General features: G+C 42.5%; 1 protein-coding gene across 5 annotated transcripts in view; it reads right to left on the bottom strand.

Moving 5' to 3' along the window:
• Window positions 1-347: 347 nt before the first annotated feature.
• The window catches only part of Dgki (diacylglycerol kinase iota), a 459,452-nt gene continuing 434,133 nt past the window's right edge, over window positions 348-25,666 (bottom strand). For all 5 annotated transcript variants that reach the window (XM_057763104.1, XM_057763127.1, XM_057763112.1 and 2 more), the window contains 4 exons: window positions 23,418-23,538; window positions 12,411-12,447; window positions 10,341-10,440; window positions 348-7,653 (listed from right to left, as the gene is read on the bottom strand). In XM_057763104.1, coding sequence (XP_057619087.1) covers window positions 7,537-7,653; window positions 10,341-10,440; window positions 12,411-12,447; window positions 23,418-23,538 — 375 coding nt within the window. In that variant the 3' untranslated portion in view covers window positions 348-7,536. The remainder of the gene's footprint in view (window positions 7,654-10,340; window positions 10,441-12,410; window positions 12,448-23,417; window positions 23,539-25,666) is intronic.

Genomic DNA, 25,666 nt, shown 5'->3' with positions numbered 1-25,666 from the left:
CCACGTTCCCTCACAGTTAAGGATGGACTCTCCAGTAATTCCTGAGCTGACTTTTTATCTTCACCTAAGTACGAGAAGAAACAGTTGAAAACACTTGTTGTTTCTCGAGGAAGCCCGACTGATTTTTCTGGATGCAATGTTTAGAAATGAAAAACCTTACATAATGGCGGCTACCCATGCTTTCTGCCCCTTTTCATCTGCTCAGTCCTTGGTTTAGAGTCTAGACTAAAGGGCATTGTGCCTTAGAACATGGATCAGACAGCACCCAACAGCCAGTCTCCTATGGATATTTGAACATTATTTATTCCTAACCTAACATTGCCTCTTTTCTTTTCTTTCTTTCTTTCTTTCTTTCTTTCTTTCTTTCTTTCTTTCTTTCTTTCTTTCTTTCTTTCTTCCTTCCTTCCTTCCTTCCTTCCTTCCTTCCTTCCTTCCTTCCTTCTTTCTTTTCTTTCAAGCACAGCATGGTTTCTCATGTGTCTGAATGTCTACTATGTGATTGTGTAGGATGAACTTTGCACCCACACCCTCCCATAAACAGATCAGCCATTCCCTGAGTGATAGGGCCATTCTCAACACCTTTTAGTACAGCATTCTGAAACAATATCCGCCTTCAAAGGATGTAAAAGAGTACTTTCACTTACACACACACACACACGCACACATATGGGGAGGGGTGGGAATGAGAATCACAAACAGATGAGTCATCAACCCTCACCTCTAGTTTTTTTTTTTTTTTGCATAGAATTTATCACAGTATCTAAACTTTAAACACGTTTGTGTTTGAAATATGTCTAAACTGGCATGCCTCTTGATAAAAAAAATCTAGAATTCTAATTTTAAGATATCTCTTAGTTCTATTCAACTTGGCTGTGGAATATTACACACACACACACACACACATATATATATATAGATATATATATATAGATATCTATATATATATATCTTCACGGAGAAACCTTCGTATCATGGAAATCTGAACAACCGATGTAAAGCTCCATTGAAGGCAATGGTGGAAACCATTTTCCTAGAAAGCATCTATTTGAGGCATGCTGGTCTGTACTTTCAACAGATCCTTTATCTGGTGGGGGCCCTCTCACTGTGTGAATCTGTGCAGGTTGAATTCACTCTGCTGGAACCCAGTTTAGAATATCTTACCTGTGTTATCTCCCGCATCAAATTCTAATAGATATCAAAGTTCAGAGGTGTCAAAATACATCAAACTATCAATGCTCTGACTTAAACAATCTCATGGAAGTTGTCAATAAACCGTATTTGGATTGTTGTTTAATTGCTTTAAACTGCAAACCACACTTGTGTCTCAATAAAGAGCTGAGACATGAGAGAGTCCCTGTTGCTTCCACTACCAAAGGCAGTCAACTCAGATACCATTGGTGCTAGAACATTGCAAGCAAAGAGAAAACCTACCCCACTATTTTGTTCTGTATATCATCCTTTGCAATTCCCATGCTGGTACCAGAAACCAAGGGAGTTTCCACGTTGCCTTTCGTGTACATTTACTTAGCTCCTAAATGTCCCTGAGGCAGAATTTCTTTCTTTGATTAGGTTACAGCTAATTCTAAGAATCTCAAATCACAGCACTTTTTAAATATATAAATATATATTTGAAGAATGGCATGATTTCCAATAAGGCTTTACTTGGAAATGTTCACGAATACTCATCAACACCCAAAATGTTTTCAGAGGAATTTTGAAATTTTATCTCCGTATGTGCTTTTCCTCTTTTCCCCCCTTGAATTCTTGAATCTGTGCTTAGTTGGTTTTAATTTTTTAAAATGAGAACTAAAGCCTACCCACTCCAACATTTTCAAGTTCCTCATGTATAAAGTGATGTTTTAATTAAGGAATCAAGGTTCCCATTAATTTTTAAGATCAAATGTTGCTATCAGACAAAGCCATTCTCAAAGTGAAGCAAACAACAATCTAATTTGCAGACCCTTCAGATCACAAATCCCTTCTAGTGACATGCCTAAGAATGGTCAAATCCCCTCCATCTAAGTATTTCCAGATGTTGAAAGTCTGTAACTCTGTACAGATGCCCACTGCACTATTTGGCAACTCATACTTCATCTTCTTTATATTTAATCACAACCCACTGAAAATTCTGCTTATTACTCCTGGTTTTGCTCTTGAGGACTGGGATAAATAACTCTTAGCCCTTCCTTAAGTAGGGTTTCTAAGTTTCATCTTAAAGTCAAAGTTTCAGCTATATTTTTAAGAACTTTGCCAAAATTCCAAGGAACTGGAAATACAAAACAATACTACTGCATTTGCTCACACAGAACAAAGAGTAACAAAAATAACACGAACCTGGTGAACTTTCAGGGCATCGCGGAGGAACCTTCAAATCCAAACACATGCAACTTACAGAGCTTCAGCTGCTTAGGTTTGTCTTTTGATCTCTGTCTGCCACTTCTTTGAAGTGGTTTACCCCCTGCATTCTTAGATAGCTATGTTCTTACTGAATCTGTATCACAGTGAGTGATAAATATTTTGAAAGAAATGTTGAAATACTTGCAAACATGATGGGTTTTTGAATATATTAATGGATGATCATGATTGAATGTATATATAATAAGTACTTCCTGGAGGAACACATCATCCAACATCCAAGTTTCTACTGTAAGCTATTTGCTTTAATACTTTATGATTGTTCTCTGTTTCCTCTTTGGGACCAGAATAATGCATTTCAATGTTCTGGATGAGTAGATTGTCCAGTGTGGTATCCTTTGCTTATTTCTGTTTTTAGGTTTCTCATTAAACTGCATTAACAACTTTTTAAAAGAAACCACAGATGACTCTCGAGAGTATAACCCATATATAATCCTGTCCCCTGGATGATTTTAAAAGCACACGTCACTTACACCCTTTCAAATAAAGGAACTATTTATGGTTGTGACCTCTCACGTGACTAGAACAAAAAAATAAACTCAACCTCACAGACTGCTTCTAAGAATCAGTGTGTCATAATTCTGTCAGATAGCTGAGGTCAGGAGGCATGAGCCTATCCTTCGGGCAACATGGATTCTTGACCCAGAGGGAAATTTCATGTTGATATATATTTCGATCATAACATCTGGGGAAGATTTAGGCAGCCGTGAAACAAAGTGATAGACAGTAGTGCCGGCAATGTTTCACAGCCAGAGAGCTGGGGGACAGAAAACAAGCGCTGACAGGGCCACAGGAAGAGGACATGTTATCAGCTGAATGTGGGGTTCAGTGCTGAGAAGCACTGAGAGAGTCAAAGACAGTATGTTTGTGATGTGGGCAGAAGGGAGCTTATACTAAATACATATTACAGTGTGTTCAGAGAGCTAATTTAATACATGGTCTTTCTTTTCCTAACAGGAACATAATTTAGCTGCATAGAACAATTAGCAGTCTTAGTTGGTGGTTATGATGAGCCATTTTCACAAAGATCTATTTTTACTTTTAAAGAGCATAACTGAATAAAACACCATGCTGTGCTCAATGATTTAATTAGCTTCCCCTACTGGAAGACAAGCTGCTCCAACCCCCAGACCACACCCTAGTATCTATCCCCTTCCTGACAATAGCTTGCCCTAGTTAAATAACATTAGAAAGCTTATCGACTCAGCTTTAGAGGAGTGAGGGGATCATAAAGAAAGAATTCTCCTTTACTCCCCTGAGAGGCAAAAGGAGACAAGTCACAGGGCTAAGGCTGGTTTCATGCATCATGGGAGGCAACATATAAATAATCAGAAGACTTATTGGTTGTGGACTTTATGACTCTGACAGTAGCCAATGCCAAGGGCAACTACAGTGATGCAGGGGTAGAAGTAAGCTCAGGGATGGAGGAAATAACAGCTAAATGAAAATTCTGTGTCGTCACCTATGAGTATTAACTATACACATAAAGATGATTGGCATGCTTTTAGAATGTCTTCTTGTCTAAACATATGCAATATGTGTGTATGGCATATATGCCCATATATGTATACAAATAAATACATTTCTACTTATGTATGGATGGATATGCATGTACATGTACAGATATGTATGTATATAAGCAAGATATTTCTGACATAACCTATAAGCAACCATGATTGTCCACATTGATGGTGTCTCTTGCTGGGGACTGAGACACACCAGCAGAGGATGTCTTCACGCTGCATCTGACACTTTCGGTGGAGTTAGAACCTATATAAAATGCATGTGCTACTTCCATAACTAAAAGGTGTGTTCATATCATTGTCATATGATCAAAGGAAACTACCACCCTTGTTTTCTTAGACATGAATATCCTAGGAATTCTAGCAGATACATTTCAGAGACCTATTGGGCAAAGGAGTTTCTACCAGGTTCCAGGGGAAAGTAGTGCCCTGTTGAGCATCTTAGAACCCAGCCAAATCTGCCTGGGTAGTTTCTGGCAAAGCAGAAAGCAACATGACACAGGGGCCTTCCGCCAGTTCTTACTAATTTCACTTCAGCTGAATTCTGCTTTAGGATTCCCATTGGGTTTCAATTATCACCTCTATGGAGGTGACCAGAAATCTCATAGCAAAAATCCCTAGTCACACTGTTTAGCCTTCTAGGTTAATGAACCCTCTCCTGGTCTCTGTCACGTCAGTGAATGTGGTAGGGGCAGGGACCGGGCTAATGTTTCATGGCCTGTGGAATATGGGGTTACAAAAATGATTACCTTTACAGCACTAGAATTCTATCTTTTAATAACATTTCATTCTTCATCCTCCTACCAGCCTAACTTAAAGAGGAATTCCAAAGAGGACCTTTCTCCAACCCAAAGGACTGGATACAGGAGACTTGCTAGGTTGCCTGTTTCTTGCAACACAGCCCCAGCTCGCTGTATAAACATTTTTTCCACAGGTACATACTTTTATGTCTGAGAAACTTTGAGGGGTCAGGATTGTACCATTTTCTTCTGTACCTCCTGTTAGCTCACTAAATGGGACACTATATACTTAAGCAGAGGCAGGACCACATGGCTTTAGCTCTTTCTCATGCTCAGAGCTACCACACACAACAAATAATTTTTAAAAAAACCTACAAGAGGTAGACATAATGATGAACTCATGAAATCTTGTGGCTTCTCTGCTCACATTGTTTTGAAACACCAAGTCTTAGAGGTGTTATTTTTCCAGAGACGGATCATACACATTGCTCCTCAACAATAATGTAGATCTATTTTTTTCTCTTCTTGTGGAGGGGAGGGGTGCAATTTCTACATGTACCAGGACCCTTACAGTAGTTAGTACTGCATCTACTTTCATGCCAGGAACTTATTCGTGCCTTCGTTGGAGTTATTGGGATTGGCCCATAGCCACCTCTATCCTAAATTTTCTCTAGGCTGTTTTGAAGCATTCTCAGAGAAATATGAGATGGTGGTTAACGAAAATATAGTCCTGTATCTCAGCACTGGCCAGCTGGATACCCAACTGCTTGGCCAAATGTTTGGCTTGATCTAGGAGCTGGAAGGCTCCATTCAAAGACAGGTTCCAGTCCACTCTAGGGATTATATTTGTCATCACAATATTTCCTTGACAGCCCCAACAACTGAAAAACTCCTAACAGAAACCCAGTGACTTCAGCTCCTGGAAACAATCGAGTCCAGACCCTCTGCTTCCCCTCCCTGCAAAATCTAAGAGAAAATTGCAGTTCTGAGATGGATGCCTAAAAACACATTACTCTTAGCCAACCCCCTTTCCCCCAGCTAGAAACGATGCCAAGATTGGTCCTGAAATGACTATAGGGAGTCTCTGGTAATGAAGCCCCGACCCACACAAAGCCTGCTTGTATTTAATATGGTACATTATATCCATCCCTTCCAAATGATGATACGTGATTCTGATAAACAAATTGTCCCCATTGGACTGTGAGATTAAAGGTCACATGCAGAAACACAGAGGAAACATTTTCCTGCGTTCAAGAGAAAAAGAAAATGGAAGAAAGCAGAAAGAAAAGCCCTCAGATACACCACTTGTGTTTGTGACCCACACCTAACTCGAAGATTTTTGAGTAGAAAGTAATTTCTACCTGATCCCTCCAGATCCATGGCATGAAGAGAAGTGATGATCTCATAAAGCCGTTTCGGCCACAGTGGTTTATATTAAGAAATTTGTGACAGGAAAAATAAGTATGCAGCAGAGCTTAATAAGCCTCCAACTACATGGAAAACAGGGCCATCAGATATAATCTCAGAACCTAAAAAGTCACGAGTGAAGTACAGACTAGGAAGGGCCAGGCATCCTGAGAGTCTGACCACGGAACTGGTGAGATGAGGCTTTGTCTTTGGGTCAAGTCTTCCTTGCCATCCTGAAAACTGAACTCTTAGAAAAACAAACCTGAACCCCCTCTCACCACTGTATCCACTAGCGGCAGTCATTCGCCTCAGCCCCAAACGCCAAAGGCTGTTTTCCTATTGAAGTATATTGTTGCGACACACTTTGCTACTTTTATTTTTGCTATTTTTTTTTCCAAGCCAATTAGACTGCTTTCTATTATCACTTTACAAAGCTTAGGACTAAACATTTGAAGGCTCCATTTCCTATAACCAATGTCCTAGACGGGCCCAACCTTGTCCCTGAAACAGCACTTAGAATTGCATGGCTCTGTAAACTAGCTATGGGCTTTCACCGACTCCTAGACACATCTCCCCTGCAGCAGAAGGCAGAGATGGCTACACGTAGGCAGTACCGAGCTGTACAAACAGCCCAAGCTGAACCAGTCCTCTGATCACCAACAGCCCAGCTGCCTGGGATGACCCCTGGGCAATCTCTCTGAAGTACTTCAAGCACAGACAGCTCCCGTGCTGCTCCGCCATACCTCAGAGACAGAGCACACAAGTTGATGTTACCTCTGTGGCACCTCCCAGCTCCTGTGTGATGAAACCAGAGGGGGTAGGGCACACAAGTTGATGTTACCTCTGTGGCACCTCCCAGCTCCTGTGTGATGAAACCAGAGGGGGTAGGGGGCATGCAAAGCCACTAACTAGTCTTGGTATATTTAGTCTGCAAATGGAAGTGGTTTTACAGATATGTTTCTGCAAGACATCCAGGAGGGTTTCAAAAGACCTTCAGACAACCTTGTGGTTGGAAGACTGAAAGTAAAGAGAGGAGATAGTATATTTTCTAAATCGATGGGTGATTACAGTAAGGTTATGTGGTACAAGGGAAAGATGAATGCAGAGAGGGAGGAGGGAGCAGTGCCATTTGTGTGAACATCCTCAGAATCTTTGAAATAAATTAGACAGGTGAACGCAGAAGTTCATGCTACTTGCTGGAAGCAATAAGAATCAAATTTTGTGGAACACGTACTCCACAAATCTCCAGGCGGCCTGCCTCCTTCTCAATGGGCTATCATGTCCTGTTGTACATCCTGGTAGCCCTTAAACCTGGTAGTGTGGTCTCAGATTGATCCTTGCGGGAGAGAGGCCTATATGAATTCCTTTAGCTTCTTCCAGGGGAGCTGCCCAGTGGTCGGGAGGGCGTAGGTGATACGCTTGCTCGAGTTCTTTGTGCCTGTCAACCAGGGTCAAACAGCAGTTTCCAGGTCCTCGTGGCCAATGATCTTAAAGTTCTGTCGGCTTTCTAGATAAGCAGCCAAATCTGGGTCCCCGGCTTGCTGTGCTCGTTCTTGGGGTGTCTTTCCCTATAGATAACGAAAGAAAAACAAATAGTTGGAGAGAGATGATACCTGTAGGTCACAGACTTGGGCTAGCCAACGATGAGTCCCTCCAAAGAACCCTTCCATGTTGGATGCTTCAGAATTTACGAGACCTTCAAATCCATTTTTCTCTATAATCAGGGTCATACAAACACGTGCTGGTAAATTACAGGGTGATGACAGAATATGCATCTCAGTAAGCAGGACGCCATAGACTCTCTCTGAGCCTGTGGGGAGAAACCATGCGCAGGGAATTTGAAGCCAAGGAGACAGGGGAAGTACTGTATGAAACAGGGATTCTATTTCAGGATAATAATTCATGGTTCCTTTTCACTAAACATGGTGAACCAAGTAACAGAAGCCGAGAGGAAGAGCAGTAACTCACAAAGCATCTGGGAGGGACTTCCTTAGCTTGTCTCAACACTCATTTTCCTAAGAGTTCACACATTCAGTCTGCACCTAATACTAAATCCCTAGTTTGGGTTCCTATACTTTTACACAACTCTAGTAGACCATCTTGCCTTTACTTTGATAATGATGAGGTTGACTTCCCCACCTCGTAAGTATTCAGAAAAGTAGGGTGAAGTGAACCTGAGACTTCTTCCTATTTGGGGTTATATAAATGTATTCAAAATATAAATAACTCTGATTTTTATGATCATACACAGAAAACTAGAAATACAGAAAAGCTTAAAAGAAAAGCAAAAGTCACTTGAAATCCCCTCTCTGAGATCTAGGTATGATTCAGTTTATTCTCTATTTCCATGTAGGTATGTCTGCTTGGTTTTCATTTTTAAAACCAGTTGGAGTCATACCAGGCATCCTACTGAACATCATAACTTTTCACTCAAAATTATGCTCTAGAGATCTTACCACACAGTAATACATCTGTGTATCATTCCTGTTTTAGAATCCGTTAATCTGACCATTCTGTAACATGGTGCTAGATTAAAGCTGAACATACTTGTGAATGAAACTTCTCTCGGAATGTTTAAGATATAAGCAATATCCTTGGAGATCATTCTTAGCAAGAATTCACTACAAGTCCACTCAGGTTCACTTAATGTTTCTACTTAATGAAAGCCTTCAAATTCACCAAGTCTTTAAAATTCTTCTTTGAAACAAAGATATAGTTAGTCATGGTCCTTTCTTACTCTCTACTCAAAATCCTTCAAAACTCCAAGTGCTTATCAGGACAGAAGGTCGACTCCTGTGGTTCTCTCTCTCTCTCTCTCTCTCTCTCTCTCTCTCTCTCTCTCTCTCTCTCTCTGTGTGTGTGTGTCTGTCTGTCTGTCTGCCTGCCTGCCTGCCTGCCTTCCTGTCTGTCTCTGTTCCTGTTCCTGTTTCTGTCTCTGTCCTTGGTCAACTCCTCAGAGTGGACAAGACCCCCACACTCCATTCATCAACTGCCTCTTGACAGGTCCCTGTAAACAGAACCTGCTGAGGATGGCACCAGATCCAGTTCTCCTAGATTCTTCCTGGTCCATTCCCTCCATCCATGGGAACTTTCTGATAAAGGTGGCTTATATGTTCTACTAACAACCTCTGGTCTCAAGACCATCTTAATATGCTTATATGCTTTGCAGATTTAGAACCTGACCTAAGAATGGAACCATGTTTCAAGCCTCATTGACATAAGTATCACTGTAAGGCAAAATACTGGGCTATTAAAATGATATAGGGCAGTGAACTCTGTTACTCTTTGTTGTCACACATTGTCATACTGAGGCAGCCGGATATTCTGTCATCAAATGAGGAGGGCTCACTGGCTCAGTATCATGCTACAAGTGAACAGAGTTAATGGGGCAAAGCTATTCTTCCTCTGGCTTTCGGCTCCCATGCCCATCAAGAATAGTGGTTTGCATGCTAATGTAAGAAAACACATAGAAAGACTTAGATGAATTAATGGTGACTGGGGTTGGAAAGATGGCTCAGCACTTAAGAGTACTTAATACTCTTACAGAGGTCCCAGGTTCAATTCCCAGCACCCACACGGTGAATCACAACCACGTGTAACTTCAGTTCCGGGGAATCTGACACCTTTTTTGGCCTCAATAGACTCTAGAACACATGGTGCATATCCATGTACTCACACACATAAATATACACACATGTACTTAAAATTAAATAGATAGATACCGAGTGATGTGGATATACCACGGTTGTGGCTAATGTCATCTCAAAGTGAGGTCCCCCCATCTAAGGAGTCAACCAGTAGGCCAGCACTTTGGCACCCATGCATGGAGCAATGCAAATCATAGATTTTTAAATTATATTAGATTTGGTGCTAAAGATGAACCCTAAAGATACTCCCTAGTAGCCAGATAGGTCATTCACACCACCACATTCCCATCCTCTGGCTGTGGGCCTCACTTCCCCACTCCTGGCCTGCTGGTGTTTCATCAGGACGCCTCGAGTCCCCCATCTTTCTTTAGCATGTATAGAGGTCTATAAAGTACCACAGGCAAATGCACACCCTCCTCCCTTTGTGCTTCTACATTTAAACTGCAGTTTCTCTAAATGAAGCACTCTATTTTTTCCTCCTTTTTTTCCAGAGCTCCAGGCCCTCCCATGAGCACAGAAAGGATGCCTGTGCTGCGGGCACAAGTGGAGGCCATCGTGCCTGCGATCTCTCACAGTGGGAGGATGCTTGCACTCACTCATCCTGTTACCTTGGAGTCTGTCTGTCTCAGAGATGCTCCCGCGTCCACCAGAAGCTGGCACACAGCCCGGTTCCGTTGGCAAGCGGCCTTGTGCAGTGCGGTCTCGCCCCTAAATCAAAGATTAAGAAACCAGGCAAGGGTTGGAGACAGATGAAGTGATGGGGAGGCAGCAGAAGAATGAGGGGCTTATCCTGCCCAGTTGCTGACACTGTGTGCTCTTTAGCTTCCTTCACTGTAAGTAGCTGAGGCCCAGGACAGCAGAACACATGCATGTTGGGGAGGTGGCCTGGGGTGTCTACAGATACCTTGTTACTCTTTAACAGACTGAACATCTAACTTTAGCTACTTCTCTAAACTGGGCGTGGCTTGGTGGTAATTTTTTTGATCACTACCATTGGATTTACACACTGGAAGAGAATGAGTAAAATTGTCCAGATATATCCAAGCACTTGAGGCAGAACATGGATGTATCTCCACGGAGTTCACACGGTCCAGCCTTTCTGGCATGGTAGAAGTCATTCCGACCTTCATGAGTCTGTCCTGCAAACTCAACTTTGAGGAGCCAGACTTCCTTCTTCCCCTGCTATTCAGTCAATGTTGGATTACATCTATCAAGTGAGCAGCTGTCTGAGAGGCTGTAGCAGACTCCAGCACAATTCACAGACCCAGATTCTCTCACATAGAGAATACGCTAGAGACCAGCCTCTCAGCATGTGGGGGAAGGGCAAGGAAAAGCAGACGGGCCCCCATCTGTCTGTGAGGTGTGCTAAGTGAAGGATATTGCCATTCTGAGTCCCCAGGTATAGAGACGTTCAATGCCAACATGTTTCATGGGAAATCAAATGTCAGCCACAAAAAAGCCAAACCAGGATGAATGGCAGCCCCACTAACAACCATGCCAGCACAGCATCACTGTGGACCAGCAGCTCATAGCTATGTACTTTCTCACTTGCCCTCTATTCTACCTGTCCATTCTCACGTCTATGCCCTGACTATCAGCTCATTCCTCTCGAAACCTGCTCAGTTATCTTTATCCTTTGTCTGACTTTTTTGAAACTCCCTCGTGGTCCCCATATGGCTTTTGGAGTTAAGGATTCATCTTTTTCTTACTCCTGTTAGTGGAAAAGTGGTTATTTGCATGCCAGAAGAATGAGAATGATGGAAAAAAACATTTTCAGTTTAGGGACCATCCCAGAGCTTATAAGTGTTTGAGTAACCATGTTTCCAGTTCTCCAGGGGTGGCATGCCACTCGCTCATCACAGACCGGCTAACAGCAGGCATGCCATCACACACAGCACATGTCTTCAGACATGGATGCTTCATTTTCTTTTTTTTTTTATTAAATTAATTTATTTAATTATTAAAGATTTCTGCCTCTTCCCCGCCACCACCTCCCATTCCCTCCCCCTCCCCCAATCAAGTCTTCCTTCCTCCTCAGCCCAAAGAGCAAGCAGGTTTCTCTGCCCTGTGGGAGGTCCAAGGACCACCCACCTCCATCCAGGTCTATTAAGGTGAGCATCCAAACTACCTGGGCTCCCACAAAGCCATTACGTGCAATAGGATCAAGAACCCATTGCCATTGTTCTTCAGTTCTCAGTAGTCCTCATTGTCCATTATGTTCAGCGAGACCGGTTTTGTCCCATGCTTTTTCAGACCTCGGCCAGCTGGCCTTGGTGAGTTCCCGATAGAACATCCCCATTGCCTCAGTGTGTGGATGCTTCATTTTCTCACAGATCCCAGATTATTATTTTTTTTTTAAAAAATCGCTGCATATGGTAGAGATAAAGATATATGTACTTATTTACTGTCAGCAGTCCAAGTACCAATGTAAATGTTACTTGCTGGTAGGGTGCCTAGAGGCAATGGCAGTGATAGCATTGACTATGTAGGTAATCATCACAAGACGAAGTATTGGTTTCTGCTGTGGAGCTTTATGCAGCTGATTGATCACCTTTGTACCACCGAAAACACGGTTTAAAGGGGGCTTCTAATCAGTGAAGTTAAAACTGCTATGCCTCCTCGACAAGCTATGCTTTGAGCACAACTGTTTAGACTATATAATGAAAGGCAACACTCACGTTTCACTGTCTGCCATATCCAACAATTCTGCCGGTCCTAAATGACAGCAAAGAGAAAAAAAAAAGCAAGATGTTCAAAAATATATTGTTGACAGAACTAATTGTTGACAGAAAAATCTATAGGTGAATAATTTAAATGAGGAAAGGTGAACAGAAAAGATGAATTTGGTGACAAGGTTAATAATAAGACCAAGTGAGGCTATGAGGATTCTCCATCACCAGTTTTCCGCATGTCAACAGTCAATATGCCTGATAGCTCAGTAGATGAGAACACCTGCTGTAAAAACAAGAGGACCTGGGTTCAAATCTCCAGCACTCAAATTTTTATAAAGCTGGACATGGTCCTGTGTGCCTGTACCTCAGGACAGGTGGGCAGAGAAAAGGAGACCCCAGGACATCAATGGCCAGCCAGCCTAGCCAAGTTCAGTGAGAACCCTGTCTCAAAAAAACCAGAGAGCTGTAGAAAAAGTCACCTGACTTTGTCCTCTGATGTCCACAAAAGTGACTGTACCCACATGTGTGTGTGGATCCACCAAGCACATGACAGACACAGACACATAAACACACACATTGAAAAAAGATTATTTCTCAATGAAGTTGAAAACATTAATTGGAATAGAATAACTGAAAAATAATTGTCTCAGTACAGAGAAAGGGCCAAATGAATAGGTTTTTGGTCCTTTTCATTAGCCAGCTACAGGAAGGGGTTTTCTATGGTATAATGAGAAGAGTAAAGACACATATGTCATCTAAATGTCATATTTTGGAGATACTTTTTCAAAATGGAATAACTGCCTTGCAAACCTGTCAGATGATTATAGATGCCCCATTGCAAGATATTTCTTCTAAGTGTTAGAATACAGATGTACAATCAGTTGGCCTTTCTCTTCCTCAATGTCTGTCTACTAATTAATTCACTTCTTCCACAAACACTGGGATCATCGCTATTCTACCTCCTGACCACTACTTCCTTCCATGAACTCCCTCGTCCTATTATCTCTGAAGGTGTCAGTTAGATACATTTCTTCCACAGAGCTCCTTCTGAGCAGACACCACACCCTACCTATATGACACCTACCCTTATGTGTAGGTTCTGTTGTCTTTTTTTTTTTTTTTTTTTTTTTGTGGTTTTTCGAGACAGGGTTTCTTTGTGGTTTTGGAGCCTGTCCTGGAACTAGCTCTTGTAGACCAGGCTGGTCTCGAACTCACAGAGATCCGCTTGCCTCTGCCTCCCAAGTGCTGGGATTAAAGGCATGCACCACTACCACCCGGCTCTGTTGTCTTTCTTAAGTACTATAAATTATCATTTAAACAGAAACTGTCCTAGCCCAGTGGACATTGCTGATCACATTATTCAACACGACACTTGGCAGACTAATTTAACATCGCCTGCTAGTTGTTTTTCTGTTCCTTGAGACTCTAAAAAAACTTCTGGAAGTTTTGTCCTATGCTTTTTTCATCACTGTGTCCTCCGTTGGTACTGATCACAGAATCTGGTCCCAGGCAACTGCTTAAATGTTTGACTGGATTGAGGAATAAACCTGCTTTGGAGTGTCAAACATGGTTCTGGTATGGAACAGTTCAGTCTTTAGAGACATAATCTGTGTGATTTGTGACCTATGTTGGTGGAGAGCATCATCCCTGAAAGCTATTTATTACATGTAATGTAAAAAGAAATGAAGAGAGGTTACAAGTACAGATTTCTAACTATAGCTGTCATTGACAAGGAGATGATTGAGATACTCTAGAATCTTTGCAACTCTCCTGGCCATTCAAGAGCTAAGTCGCCTCGAATCTTCATGTGGAATGCAGCCAGCATGCAGAAACCATTGCTAAAGAGACTGTTATGTGTCACTAAGTTTCCATACATCCCTTCTGTTACTGACTCTCAAGTGTTTAGATGATGCTCATTGCCTTCCTCATGGAACTCCTTAAAGTGTTGATACGGTTCTTACTCCTTAATATGTTGATAAGGCTCCACCTTCTCACCTAAGCTAAACTAGCAATGGCCTACCTCACTACATATTTCTCAGGCTTTTCCCCACTGTAAAGGCCTATCTCCCAAACTCTCTATCCATGATACGCTTCCCTTTCCTGACCCTGTACCTAAAACTGAAATTTTCCTTAAAGCCCAACTACGGCAAGGTCTCCCAAAGAGACATCTGACAAAAGAAATTTAACCCGATGATGCTTACAGGTTCCACCTTGTAGTATGTATTTGCTTTTCAAATATATGTCTTGAATTACTCTAAATCTCTGAAATGTAAGAATCACTTTATTCTTTCCACCTGCCTCTAAATTATATAAATATTATATCAATAATTGTGTGGATCCATTAATGGTAACATTTACCCTCTGCCTTGAGTTTCCATGAGTTAATACAATCTAGACTATTTAACAGCAGTGCCTGGCACCCCATAAGGACTTCATCAAATGTAGCGTCACAACTGTAGTGATTTGGGTCCCACTACAGCTGGCCATATTAAGTCAAAACACAGCAACATCAGTGAAGGAAAGTAACATAAAAGGGCCACTAACTCTCACTTGAGATCCATGCACACCAGGCTTATTCAGTTTCTGATAGGTTCAGGAGTACCTGAAGTTCCACCTAAAGGGACCCTGCTATCTTCAGAGAGCCTTTTAAGCCATTTATTTAGAGATAAATTCCAGGAACACAGCAGTCCAGCTTCCCCCAGCAGCTATATTTTCATCACTGCTCTTCTCTGCATAGTGACCAAAGCAACAAAGAGCTTCTGGCATCTTCTCCTTTCATCCTGGCTGACTTTCAAAACCCTGAGTGGAACCCACAGTGAGTCCTAAGATTTGCTGGTAAGGCTCTATGCTGGTAAGGATCCTTGAGGCATTTTGATTGGGTTAAGGCAGTAACAGTTTGATAATCGAAAGGGGAAGATATGGAAAAGAAGGACTGACCTTCTTTTCCTCAAAGTGTTGACCAGGAGCACCACAGCCATAGCTCCGAGATATCCCACAATGATTACCCGGTCTGATTTGGGCACACGTCTGGCTACCCAGGGTTCCTCTGCAGCTGGCCGCTGGTGCCCGTGCTCTTAGATCACATCTAAAAGGACTCTACTTCAGCCTTGGTGAACAACTCTAAAGTGATTGATGTAATTAACCTAATGTCCCTGGTCCTCCATCAGATAGACAGTTGGATGATGAAAGAACATTCCAAACACTGGCGAGCGAACAGCCAGCGCAGAGGAGGGTAGGGCAGCAGCCAGATGGCTCCAGGTGGGAGTAGGGAACTGTGTTGAAGAGTGCAGGCCCTGGACTTGGGACTCCTTTCCTCCTACGGGGTTTCCTGGCCCAGCCTTGACATAAGGGTTTGTGCCTAGTTTTATTGTAATTCGTTATGCCATGTTCAGTTGATATTTCTGGAAGACCTTTTTTTTTTTTTTAAGGGAAAGGGAGGAGGAGTGGATCTGGGGAGGCGGGAGGTGCGTGGTATGTGGAAGGAGTGGAGGAAGAAACAGTACTCAGGGTGTAATGTATGAGAGAAGAACAGGAAAAAATGAGTGCCAGCACATTTCCTTGTCTCCTTGAGAACCAGCGCTTAAGGCAGTGGTTCTCAACCTGTGGGTCATGACCCTTTTGGGACTCATACATCAGATATCCTGCCTATCAGATATTTATATTACAATTCATAACAGTAGCAAAACTACAGTTATGAGTAGCAATGAAATGACTTTACGGTCCTGGATCACCATGACACGAGGAACTGTGTTAAAAGGTCTCGAAGGTTGAGAACCGCTGCCTTAATGAACTATGTTTGCACGGCAAAGGCACCAGGAGGGTAGATGGCAAAAACATCTGAGTTCAGGCCATCATTCCCTCCCGGCTTGCACTGCACTGGCCTGTGAGGAGCTATGCCTTAACACTGTGCGGACCTATGCAGTGACCTTGATGTACAACTTGGAAAATGGGTAGCCAAATAAATAAATAGAATTGATCAACAAAACCTACACTAACGTCTTTTGAAGAACAATATGTTTTTTTTTTTTTTAAAAAAAGCACCTAATTTTTTGTTAATAAAGTAAAGGAAGGAAGAAAGACAAAAAGTAAACAGAACTGCATTTTTCTAACATGTCAACAATTGAGAGCTGGACTTGGGATTTGTTTTGTATATATTAATATCCCCGTTATGGATGCTATCCTCTTCCCCCCATGGAATTTGCAATAAGAACATTGAACTGTCAGTAGACAATTCACACTTCTACCCCTAAGCAGGAGTCTCCGGTGGTATGAATGAGAACGTCTCCCATCGTCTCAGGCATTTGACCTGCTCCCCAGTTGGTGGTGGTGTGTGGGGAGGTTCAGGTGGTACAGCTTCACTGGAGGAAGTCACTGAGAGCAGACTCTGAGATTTAAAAAGCCTTTGCCACTTTGTTTGTACTTTCTGCTTGCTGCTCGCAGTTGGAGATATGAGCTCTCAGCTCCTTGGACCAGCTGCCACGCCTGCCTCGTGTACTGCAGTTCACCTCTGTTATGAACTCCAATCTACAAGTGTAAGCCCCCAAACTCTTTGCCTGGGTCAAGGTTTATATCACAGCAACAGAAAAATACTTAACACAGAATCCTTGCATCTCTAGGGTTTTCTCTCTCACCCAGTTATCCTGCACCAGAAAATAAGTGTGAAGCCTTCATTGACCGACTAAGGTGCAAATTTCTCTATGAAATCTTTGCCTTTCTTCCAGGATCCTAGGCATGCTGTCACTGGAACTCAACAGAGGACACCAGCATGGAGCTGCCATGTCGTATGGCTTCTTACCCGTGTTCATATCCCTTGAATACAGAAGGCAGAAACTAAATCATTCACATCCATGCGTTTGGGAAGATAACTCCACCTCACGGCGACTCAGTTTTAACTCCATATCCAATGGAGAGAGGAGAATTTACTGTGTAGATTTATAAAAATTTACCTTTAACAATACATTTTATTGTTTCCTAAGAATAATAGATTTTAGCAACAATGGGTTACTATATTTTTTTTCAGAAGTGTCTGGAACACAAATATCACTTTTTAAAGAAGAAAATGTTGAGGGCTTTCAACAGTTTTGGATCTCAGTGTCAATACTAAGTGTTTTTCTTTTTCCTTCAGAGGAAGACCCATAGCCTAACCATGGATGATTCAAAAAGCTGTAGGATAGAGGGAAATGTCTGAAAATCAAGGAACGGTGCTTTTCATGTCTCTGTCGCAAAATACATAAGAGAAGCAAAGTAGGAGAGGACCAAAGTAGAAAGAAGCTCACATTTCAGAGAGAACAGACCACCATGGCAGGGAAGGCATGGCGGTGGGAGCTACGTGGGTCATGGTGATGGAGGCATGTGGCAGGTGCAGTCAGAAAGCAGAGAGCTCTTCCTGGAACAAAGCTAACCTTTCACCGTCAAGTCTCACCCTCCTCTCCCTCCTAAGAGCCACAATTCCTCAAAACACCACGACCAGGTGCAGACCGTAGAAACCAAAGGAGCCTGTGAAGACCACTTTATATTCATGCCATAACAGGTGTGTCTGTGTGTGTGTGTGTGTGTCTACAATTCAGACTATGTTCAGGCAATGTAGAATGTAGCAAAATGCCCCCCAAATCTCTATCTCTCAATTCGAGGAAGTGAATGCTGTGGTAAGTAGTGGGACTTTCTGAAGTCCTGATGTTCTTATATTGGCCACTCCAGTTCACATGACCTTATCATCTGCATTTCATATGCATTATAGATGATGGGCCTTTTATAACATGTATTGTTTAATTTGTCTCCCACCAATGCAACCAAATCTCCTCTGCTATTCCTTCCATGGCCCCACAGCCTCCCTCAGGACCTCATTTCCCATTAGTCTCCCTGACGCTGCCAGCAGACCATTCCAAATCCTCCCCTGCCACAGGACAAAGGCTGCACAGATGTGGAGAGAGCTGGCACTGGGAATGCTAACAGCACTGTCATCCTGTCTCAGCAGGACGGTAGTCCTTCTCACTGGGACCAGAGGCAGAAAAAAGTGAGGGTTAAAAAAAAAAAAAGCAGAAAAGAAAGACTGGGGTCAGAAAAAGAGAGAAGACAAAATAACCCATTGAAGTAAGAAGGAAATGCATGAGCAGGGTTTCTATCTGAGGCAACAGTAGGGGGCAGCCGGGTGGGCACAGGGAGAATAAAGACAAAAGAGCAAAATGCTCTGGGGAGTAAAGGAAGGGGGAGGCAGCCAGTAAAAATGATGGTTGAAAGGAGCTGAAAAGCAGGAACCGCGGGGAGAGTCCCTGCTGGAGTCCCTGCAACCAGGGCTCGGCCCTGTCTCTGGAATTGTTTCTTCTCTTCTTCCTCCCATTCGCTTTTCAGGCCTTGAAATGCCCAGATTCCAGCTTTTTTTTTCCCCCACTAAAAGAAAGCAGTGTTTCACACATCGGAGTGAAGTCCAAAGGAAGATGTCTCCGATGGCTTTCTCAGAACACACTACACATTCCGCTCACAGCCGATGCTCCGCGGCCGTCTTAAAAAGAGCCCTTGGAAGGAAATGGTATTCCGGGGGTTTGAGATAACTCATCTCTTGGGACTCTGGATCAGAAGGTGGTCCTCCTGATGGGGATCAGCATCCAGTGAAGGCACAAAGCAGACTGGAGCTCAGAGCAGAAAGGATGCGATGAGTTGAGAGCCATCTCAGGGAACCATGCAGAATATGACTTAGGTACCTTGCAAAGAGCCCAGGAGTTCCTAATAGTCATTGTTAGAAAAGGCTGAGAACAGACAGAAGATCAAGCAGTGCAGAGGTTCCTCCATCTTGAATTCTTGCTGAGGCCATTTCAGACTTAACTTGAATTTGATCAACTTGATGGAGAATCCAATGGAAAATTACTCAACTCTATTCTAGGACCTGAGACCAAGATGCCCCAGGTAACTTAGCTTCTGTTAAACTGCTTGCTTGTGCAAACCTCTTGCTGCAGCTGCTGAGATACTGCTTTTGCTTTTTAAAGCTCCATTAGTCCAAATGCTTGGAGCTACACTTACATCCCAAAGACCTGAGTGCAGCCCCAGCTAGCCGGAATACAGACTTCCAGCTGGCTCTAAATTATGTCTAAGTCATCCCTGGTGGCATCTCCATAACAAGGTCTTTGAAAAAACCTGTGGGATTTCTATTATCTAAAGCTATCAGAGAGATGTGAGCCAAGCTGCTATGTGCATATATACATACATGAATGTCAAGAGATTTTCAGCATACATAAACATTTCTGTTATTCTCCAGTACTATGAAGCATGAAGAGATTGTGTTAATCTGCAGAGAGCTCAAAAAGTACCAAGGACCAAGTATGCCCAAGGTAACGCTTCCCTTTTATCTCTGCGTGACTTGAAGAACACCTCACTAGAGGGCTTCCCATCATTTCAGAGAGGCGGATGATTCAAAGGCAGTTTATGATTTAGAAATGCCCAAGTTATCTGGGAGTGACAGAGGACACCTCTCATCCCAGTATTTGGAAGACAGAACAAGGAGGATTGCTACAAGTTTGAGGCCAGCCTACCCAAAGAATTCCAGGTTAGCCAGTCTCAAATCAGATGACCACTTTCTGGACTTTGTGCAAATACTGAGGACTTTCTTTTCTTAAAAGGAAAACGTCCCATAGATGAGGGTGGATTTAACTGGTGGCCACATGCAATATTACAAAATTTGCCTCTGCTTCTCATCAATTTTGAAGAAATTGCCGCAGAAAGGAGAAGAAACCTCTGGCATATGTGTGCGTGCGCAGCAGCAATCATATCACTGTTTCATTCGCAAGTCTCTCCCTGAAGTGTAGCGGGTGGATGGTCAGGAGAAGAGAAGGAATGATGCCCACAGCAGACTCAGCACCACAGCGCATCTTTCTAGGACAGGCGGGAGTGGAACTACCCCAGTCTCCTGGGAAAAGCCATTCTCCAGCGCCCACCACTCCACCTCACAGCCTTTCCTTCCAGCCCTTGAACCATGACTGTGGCCAAGAACTGAAGCAAACTCTTCATAGTGAGAAAGACGAAGGAAGGAGAGTCTCAGATGATTGGCAACCTGCTAGCCACCTTATGAGGTCTCAGCAAAGATGAAATCCAGTGGTGTGTTCTGTACAGACATCTTGTATATTAAAACAGCTTGAAAAATGGTAGTTGTGCTATTTGTGTGTGGCTTTATAGTAAGACCTAAAACATCCACATTCAATTGCATTGGATTTATTTGTACACTAAGTGTAGGTTCTTTTTGGTTTTTTTTTTTTTTTTGGCCTGCTATTGTCTGAAAAGATTTTCTTTTGAGTGCATTTTTAAGTGTGTCAGCCTATAGCAGGCAGTTCCTGATAGACACTCCATGTGGATTTGTCAAAAGAATAAAGGAAGGAACAAGTGGAAAAATGCAAATGTTCCCAGTTGCATAAAAAGAGAAACAAATGGATAAGAGTATTCATTAATCTGCTAATCTACAGCTGAAATGCCTGTGCAGAGGAAGTAAGCTCGAGGGGCAGGAGAGACGACTTGGTGTCTGTGCGAAGTAAGCGGGCTCACATTCAGTGCTCCTAGGAAGCTGTTTAGGCTTTCTACGGGCCTGGGTCTCACTGACAGTCTCTTCCACTTATTCTTAAACACCTCCAAGAAAGGCATTTTTTTCTTCCTGCCCCGCCCCCCCCCGCACTCTTCTCTATCTCTAGTCACATTATAAATGCAAGAAACTCAGTACTCCAGGTTTTTTTTTTTTTTGGATTATTTTTTCTTTTGATGACCAATTTCTTGAGTTCTTTGTATATTTTGAAGAGCAGACCTCTGTCTGATGTGCGGTTGGTGAAGATCTTTTCCCATTCTGTAAGCTGTCGTTTTGTCTTGTTGACTGTGTCCTTTGCTTTACAGAAGCTTTTCAATTTCAGGAGGTCCCATTTGTGAATTGTTTCTCTCGGTGTCTGTGCTATGGGGTTTATATTTAGGAAGTGGTCTCCTGTGCCAATGTGTTAAGCGTACTGCCCACTTTCTCTTCTATGAGGATCAATGTGGCTGGTTTTATGTTGAGGTCTTTGATCCATTTGGACTTGATTTTTGTGCATGGTGATAGATATGGATCTATTTTCATTCTTTTACATGCTGATATCCAGTTATGCTAGCAGTAGAGAACTCTCAACAGAGGAATCTAAAATGGCTGAAAGACACTTAAGGAAATGCTCAACATCCTTAGCCATCAGAGAAATGCAAATCAAAACAACTCTGAGATTCCATCTCATACCTGTAAGAATGGCCAAGATCAAAAACACTGATGACAACTTATGCTGGAGAGGCTGTGGGGAAAAGGGAACACTTCTGCATTGCTGATGAGAATGCAAGCTGGTACAGCCCTTTGGATATCAGTGTGGTGATTTCTCAGAAAATTAAGAAACAACCTTCCTCAAGACCCAGTAATACCACTTTTGGGTATATATCCAAAGGATGCTCAATCATGCCACAAGGACATGTGCTCTACTATGCTCATAGCAGCTTTGTTTGTCATACCCAGAACCTAGAAACAACCTAAATGCCCCTCGACCAAATAATGGGTAAGGAAAATGTGGTACATTTACACAATGGAGTACTACACAGCAGAAAAAAATAATGACTTCTTGAAATTTGTGGGCAAATGAATAGAGCTAGAAAACATCATTTTGAGTGAAGTAACCCAGACCCAGGAAGACAATTATCATATGTACTCACTCACAAGTGATTTTTAAACATAAAGCAAAGAAAACCAGCCTAAAAGTCACAATCCCAGAGAACCTAGACAACAAACAGGACCCTAAGGGAGACATACATAGATCTAGAAAAAGACAAGCTCTCCTGAGTAAATTGGGAGCATGGGAACCTTGGGAGAGGGTTGAAGGTAGAGGAGTGGCAGGGAGGGATGCAAAGAAAAAGATAGAGCTCAATTATATATAATATAATGCAAGAAGCTGAGTGGTTTGTGTTCCACGTGTGTAACTATATTTCCACTGGGCTCTAGAATCAGATGTTAAACAATGAGCTCACCATCTTGGGAATAATCTAAGCCCAAGCTGGAAGCTCAGTTGTTAGTACACAGTCCAGGAGGTGTTGTCAGACAGGACACACTCCAGGAGGTGAGACCTGGCAGCCACATGGGACATGGCAGCACCACAAATTTTTCCAGAGAATGAAATGGTGAGTTGGGAGAAGAGACAAATGAGAGTCAATCAACAAAAACTAAGAAATTAGAAAAATGGGATAGAACAAATACCGGAATCTGCAGAAGAATCAACCACAAATACAGATGGACTAGCAGAGTCCAAACAGTTAATTTATGAAGAGCTCTACAAAATAAAGACAGCTATGTCAGGCTATGTTTTGTTAATACAAATTTTAATTCACTAAATTAAAGTTAAGGACTGGAGAGAAAGCTCAGTGGCTAAGAGCACTGGCTGCTCTTGCAGAGGACTCAGGTTCAAATCCCAGCACCCACACAGCAGCTCACAGCTGACTATAACTCTTCTTCCAGTGTATCTGATGCCCTCTTCTGACCTCCAGAAGGTCCAGGCACATATGTGGCAAGCCAAACATTTATACAATAAAAACAAAGATATACATTTTTAAATTAATTAATTTTATTTAATTATTTATTTTTGAAACAGGGTCTTGCTATGTCACCTTAACTAGCCTAGAACTCACTATGTAGACCAGGTTATCCTCAAACTCTTAAACTCATAGTAATCCACCTGACTCTGCCCTCTGATAGCTGAGATTGAAGGCGTTCACCATAGCACCCAGCAATGAACTAATTTTAGAAAGCTTTTTGATTTTTAAATGAATTACTTCCCCAAAGCCTTCGCTTTCTAAATCTGGATATTTAAAAAAAAAAAAAAGTTTATTTTAATTGCTTGGTTAAGATGGCCCACCTGTATCAGTGGGTGTCAGAGAAACAACGGGTGTATATTCCACCGTGGAGATCTGGTTGAGTGTCAACACAGACAATGCTATCTAGAACTCCATGGGAAAGTGATCCCTGGTAGGTTCCCGACTCACCATGGTCAAGGATGTACTTCACAATCTCCCCATTGCCGGTTTTAGCTGCGTAGTGAAGGAGTGAACAGTGGTCTGGTCCCTGAATTAACAAGCTGCCTCCGTTCTTATAGCTTTCTATGAGCTGAAAGGAAGAGACACAGGGAGAGAACGTCAGCAGAGTCCAGAGCAGGGATAAAAGCCCCAAGGTCACACAGAAGAGTCAGTTAGTAAACCACACATGTTTTTAGCCTCAGAGGATGCAGAGAAAAGTCAAAATAATGAAGGACCATCCCTTCATCACTCACATAGATGGTGGATGCTTCACATGGCTCTGGAAAGGGTCTGTGGGTATCAAATAGCTCAAGGAAACAGGAAATATGTTGAATTAGCTTTCTTCCCCTCTTCTGAGCCCCAGACTCTGAGAAGAAAACTAAAATTTCCCGAGGTTCATCCAGCATATGTTACAGCAGGAAGAACCTGGCTCTGACCTTCAAGGTTCCTTTCCTGTATCCTTAGTTGTTTTTTGACTTGTCATTAACACAATTACCAAATGCTTCATTTTCCTGCACACAGTACTCATACACACATACATGTGCACATGCATGTGCACGCACACACACTCGGAGGGACGGTTCATTTTTACCCCAATACCTTTTGTGAATCAAGCAGTACATACTCAACATGGCCAGAGATGATCAAGCAATAAAGAGGACTAAAATGATGCTGTGAATGCCACTGTTTCTCTATGAGAACAGCCAGTGGTAAAAGCCAAGACCTTAGCCACCAGAGAGTAAGGGGTAGGAGGACAAATGAACTTGTAGACCTAGTTCGTGAGTATAAATGTGTCACCATTTTCCAAATTGTGGAGTATCAGGACAGGAGTAGCCTTGGTGCAGCTTCTCATAGAGAATTATTTTACGGAGACAAAGAAGAATCTACCAACAGAGCAGGTTTCAAGAAATACAAACACATGAGCAATAAGAATGTGACTCAGTCAGCAGCCTCAGAGACCTCCAAATCTCTTAGGAAGAACAGAAACGTTGGTTTCAGAGAGACACTATGAGGCCCAGCAGAGGGACACCAGGAGAAGAAGCAGAGTTTTAGAAAGGAGTCAGGGAAACGTATCTAGAAACTCGACTAAGAAGACTGGATGCTCTGAGGTGCTAGAAGTACCAGAGTTATGGCAAGCTGTGACCCCAAACTTGAGGGCAAGAGAAGAGAACAGGAAGAAACAGCATGCAGATCCAAAGGAGAATTTTGCTGTGTTCCGCTATAAACATTTTGTGCTCAGATGCACCCAGATCAAGTAAGGATTGGCTGTCCTGAACCTGCCTTTTGGGAAGGTCATATACTATGTCTAAAAGTCAGCCCACTAGCAATTGAATTTAGGAATTATATATCCTCACTGCCTGGGCGCTCCTGGAGTCTGTTCACCCATCTCCTCCCACTATCCGTTTCATACAAAGCCTGTTAATACTTAATATGTATTGTGCATTCTACACACAAGAGGGAAGCAGAAATAAAATTGAGGAGATGAGAGATAAATATATATGCAAAGAGAAAGGATTGAAAAAGAAAGTTATCCATTTTCTGTATCTCATCTAATAGTAAATAAAGTATTGCTGAATCACTCCTCAGATGTTTAGGGAATAATTATAACGCAGATCGTGCCATGATAACCAGCTAGATCTAGTGGTTTCTCGTATTTTAAGCAATTCTCTATAAAAAAAAATTTAGGATGTGTAACAATACATCCCGAATCTGGGGAGTTCTTTGACTATAATGAAAGCATGTGGAAAGAGCTTCAGATTGCAAACTGGATTGGGAGTGTTGGGCAAGGGTTGTGCTTGCTCCCCACAGAATCTAAGGTAAGTGAGTCCTTGTAGGATTGTATGCTGTGCTGGCTGGCCCACCGAAGGGAAACAACTCTGAACTTCCAGGAACCCTATTTAGGGATGAGGCTTCTCTTCTGAACAACAGTCCCCTGGAACACTACAGTAGGAAACAGTACAGGCAGCATGTGGTCAGAATCATATGAGTGAGCCTGAAATTGACCCATATGCAGGCAACCTTCTCTCTCTCTCTCCCTCTCAGTTTGCTTTCGGCTAGTAATGTGCTGAAGATATAGAACAGGCATTCTTTAATTCATTCAATGGGAATTCTTAAAACAGAAGGGAAAGAAGAGAAGGAAAGGAAAAGAAAGGAAAGGAAAGTTCATTTCTCAGAAGAGCAACTTTCCTCCTTCTGCTCAGCCAGTGCAGGCAGGGGGA

Source organism: Chionomys nivalis, chromosome 1, assembly GCF_950005125.1.
Source record: "Chionomys nivalis chromosome 1, mChiNiv1.1, whole genome shotgun sequence".
In the NCBI taxonomy this organism is placed as follows: Eukaryota; Metazoa; Chordata; class Mammalia; order Rodentia; family Cricetidae; genus Chionomys; species Chionomys nivalis.
The sequence above is the reverse complement of the archived record's forward strand: the minus strand, read 5'-3'. Positions and strand labels throughout refer to the sequence as shown.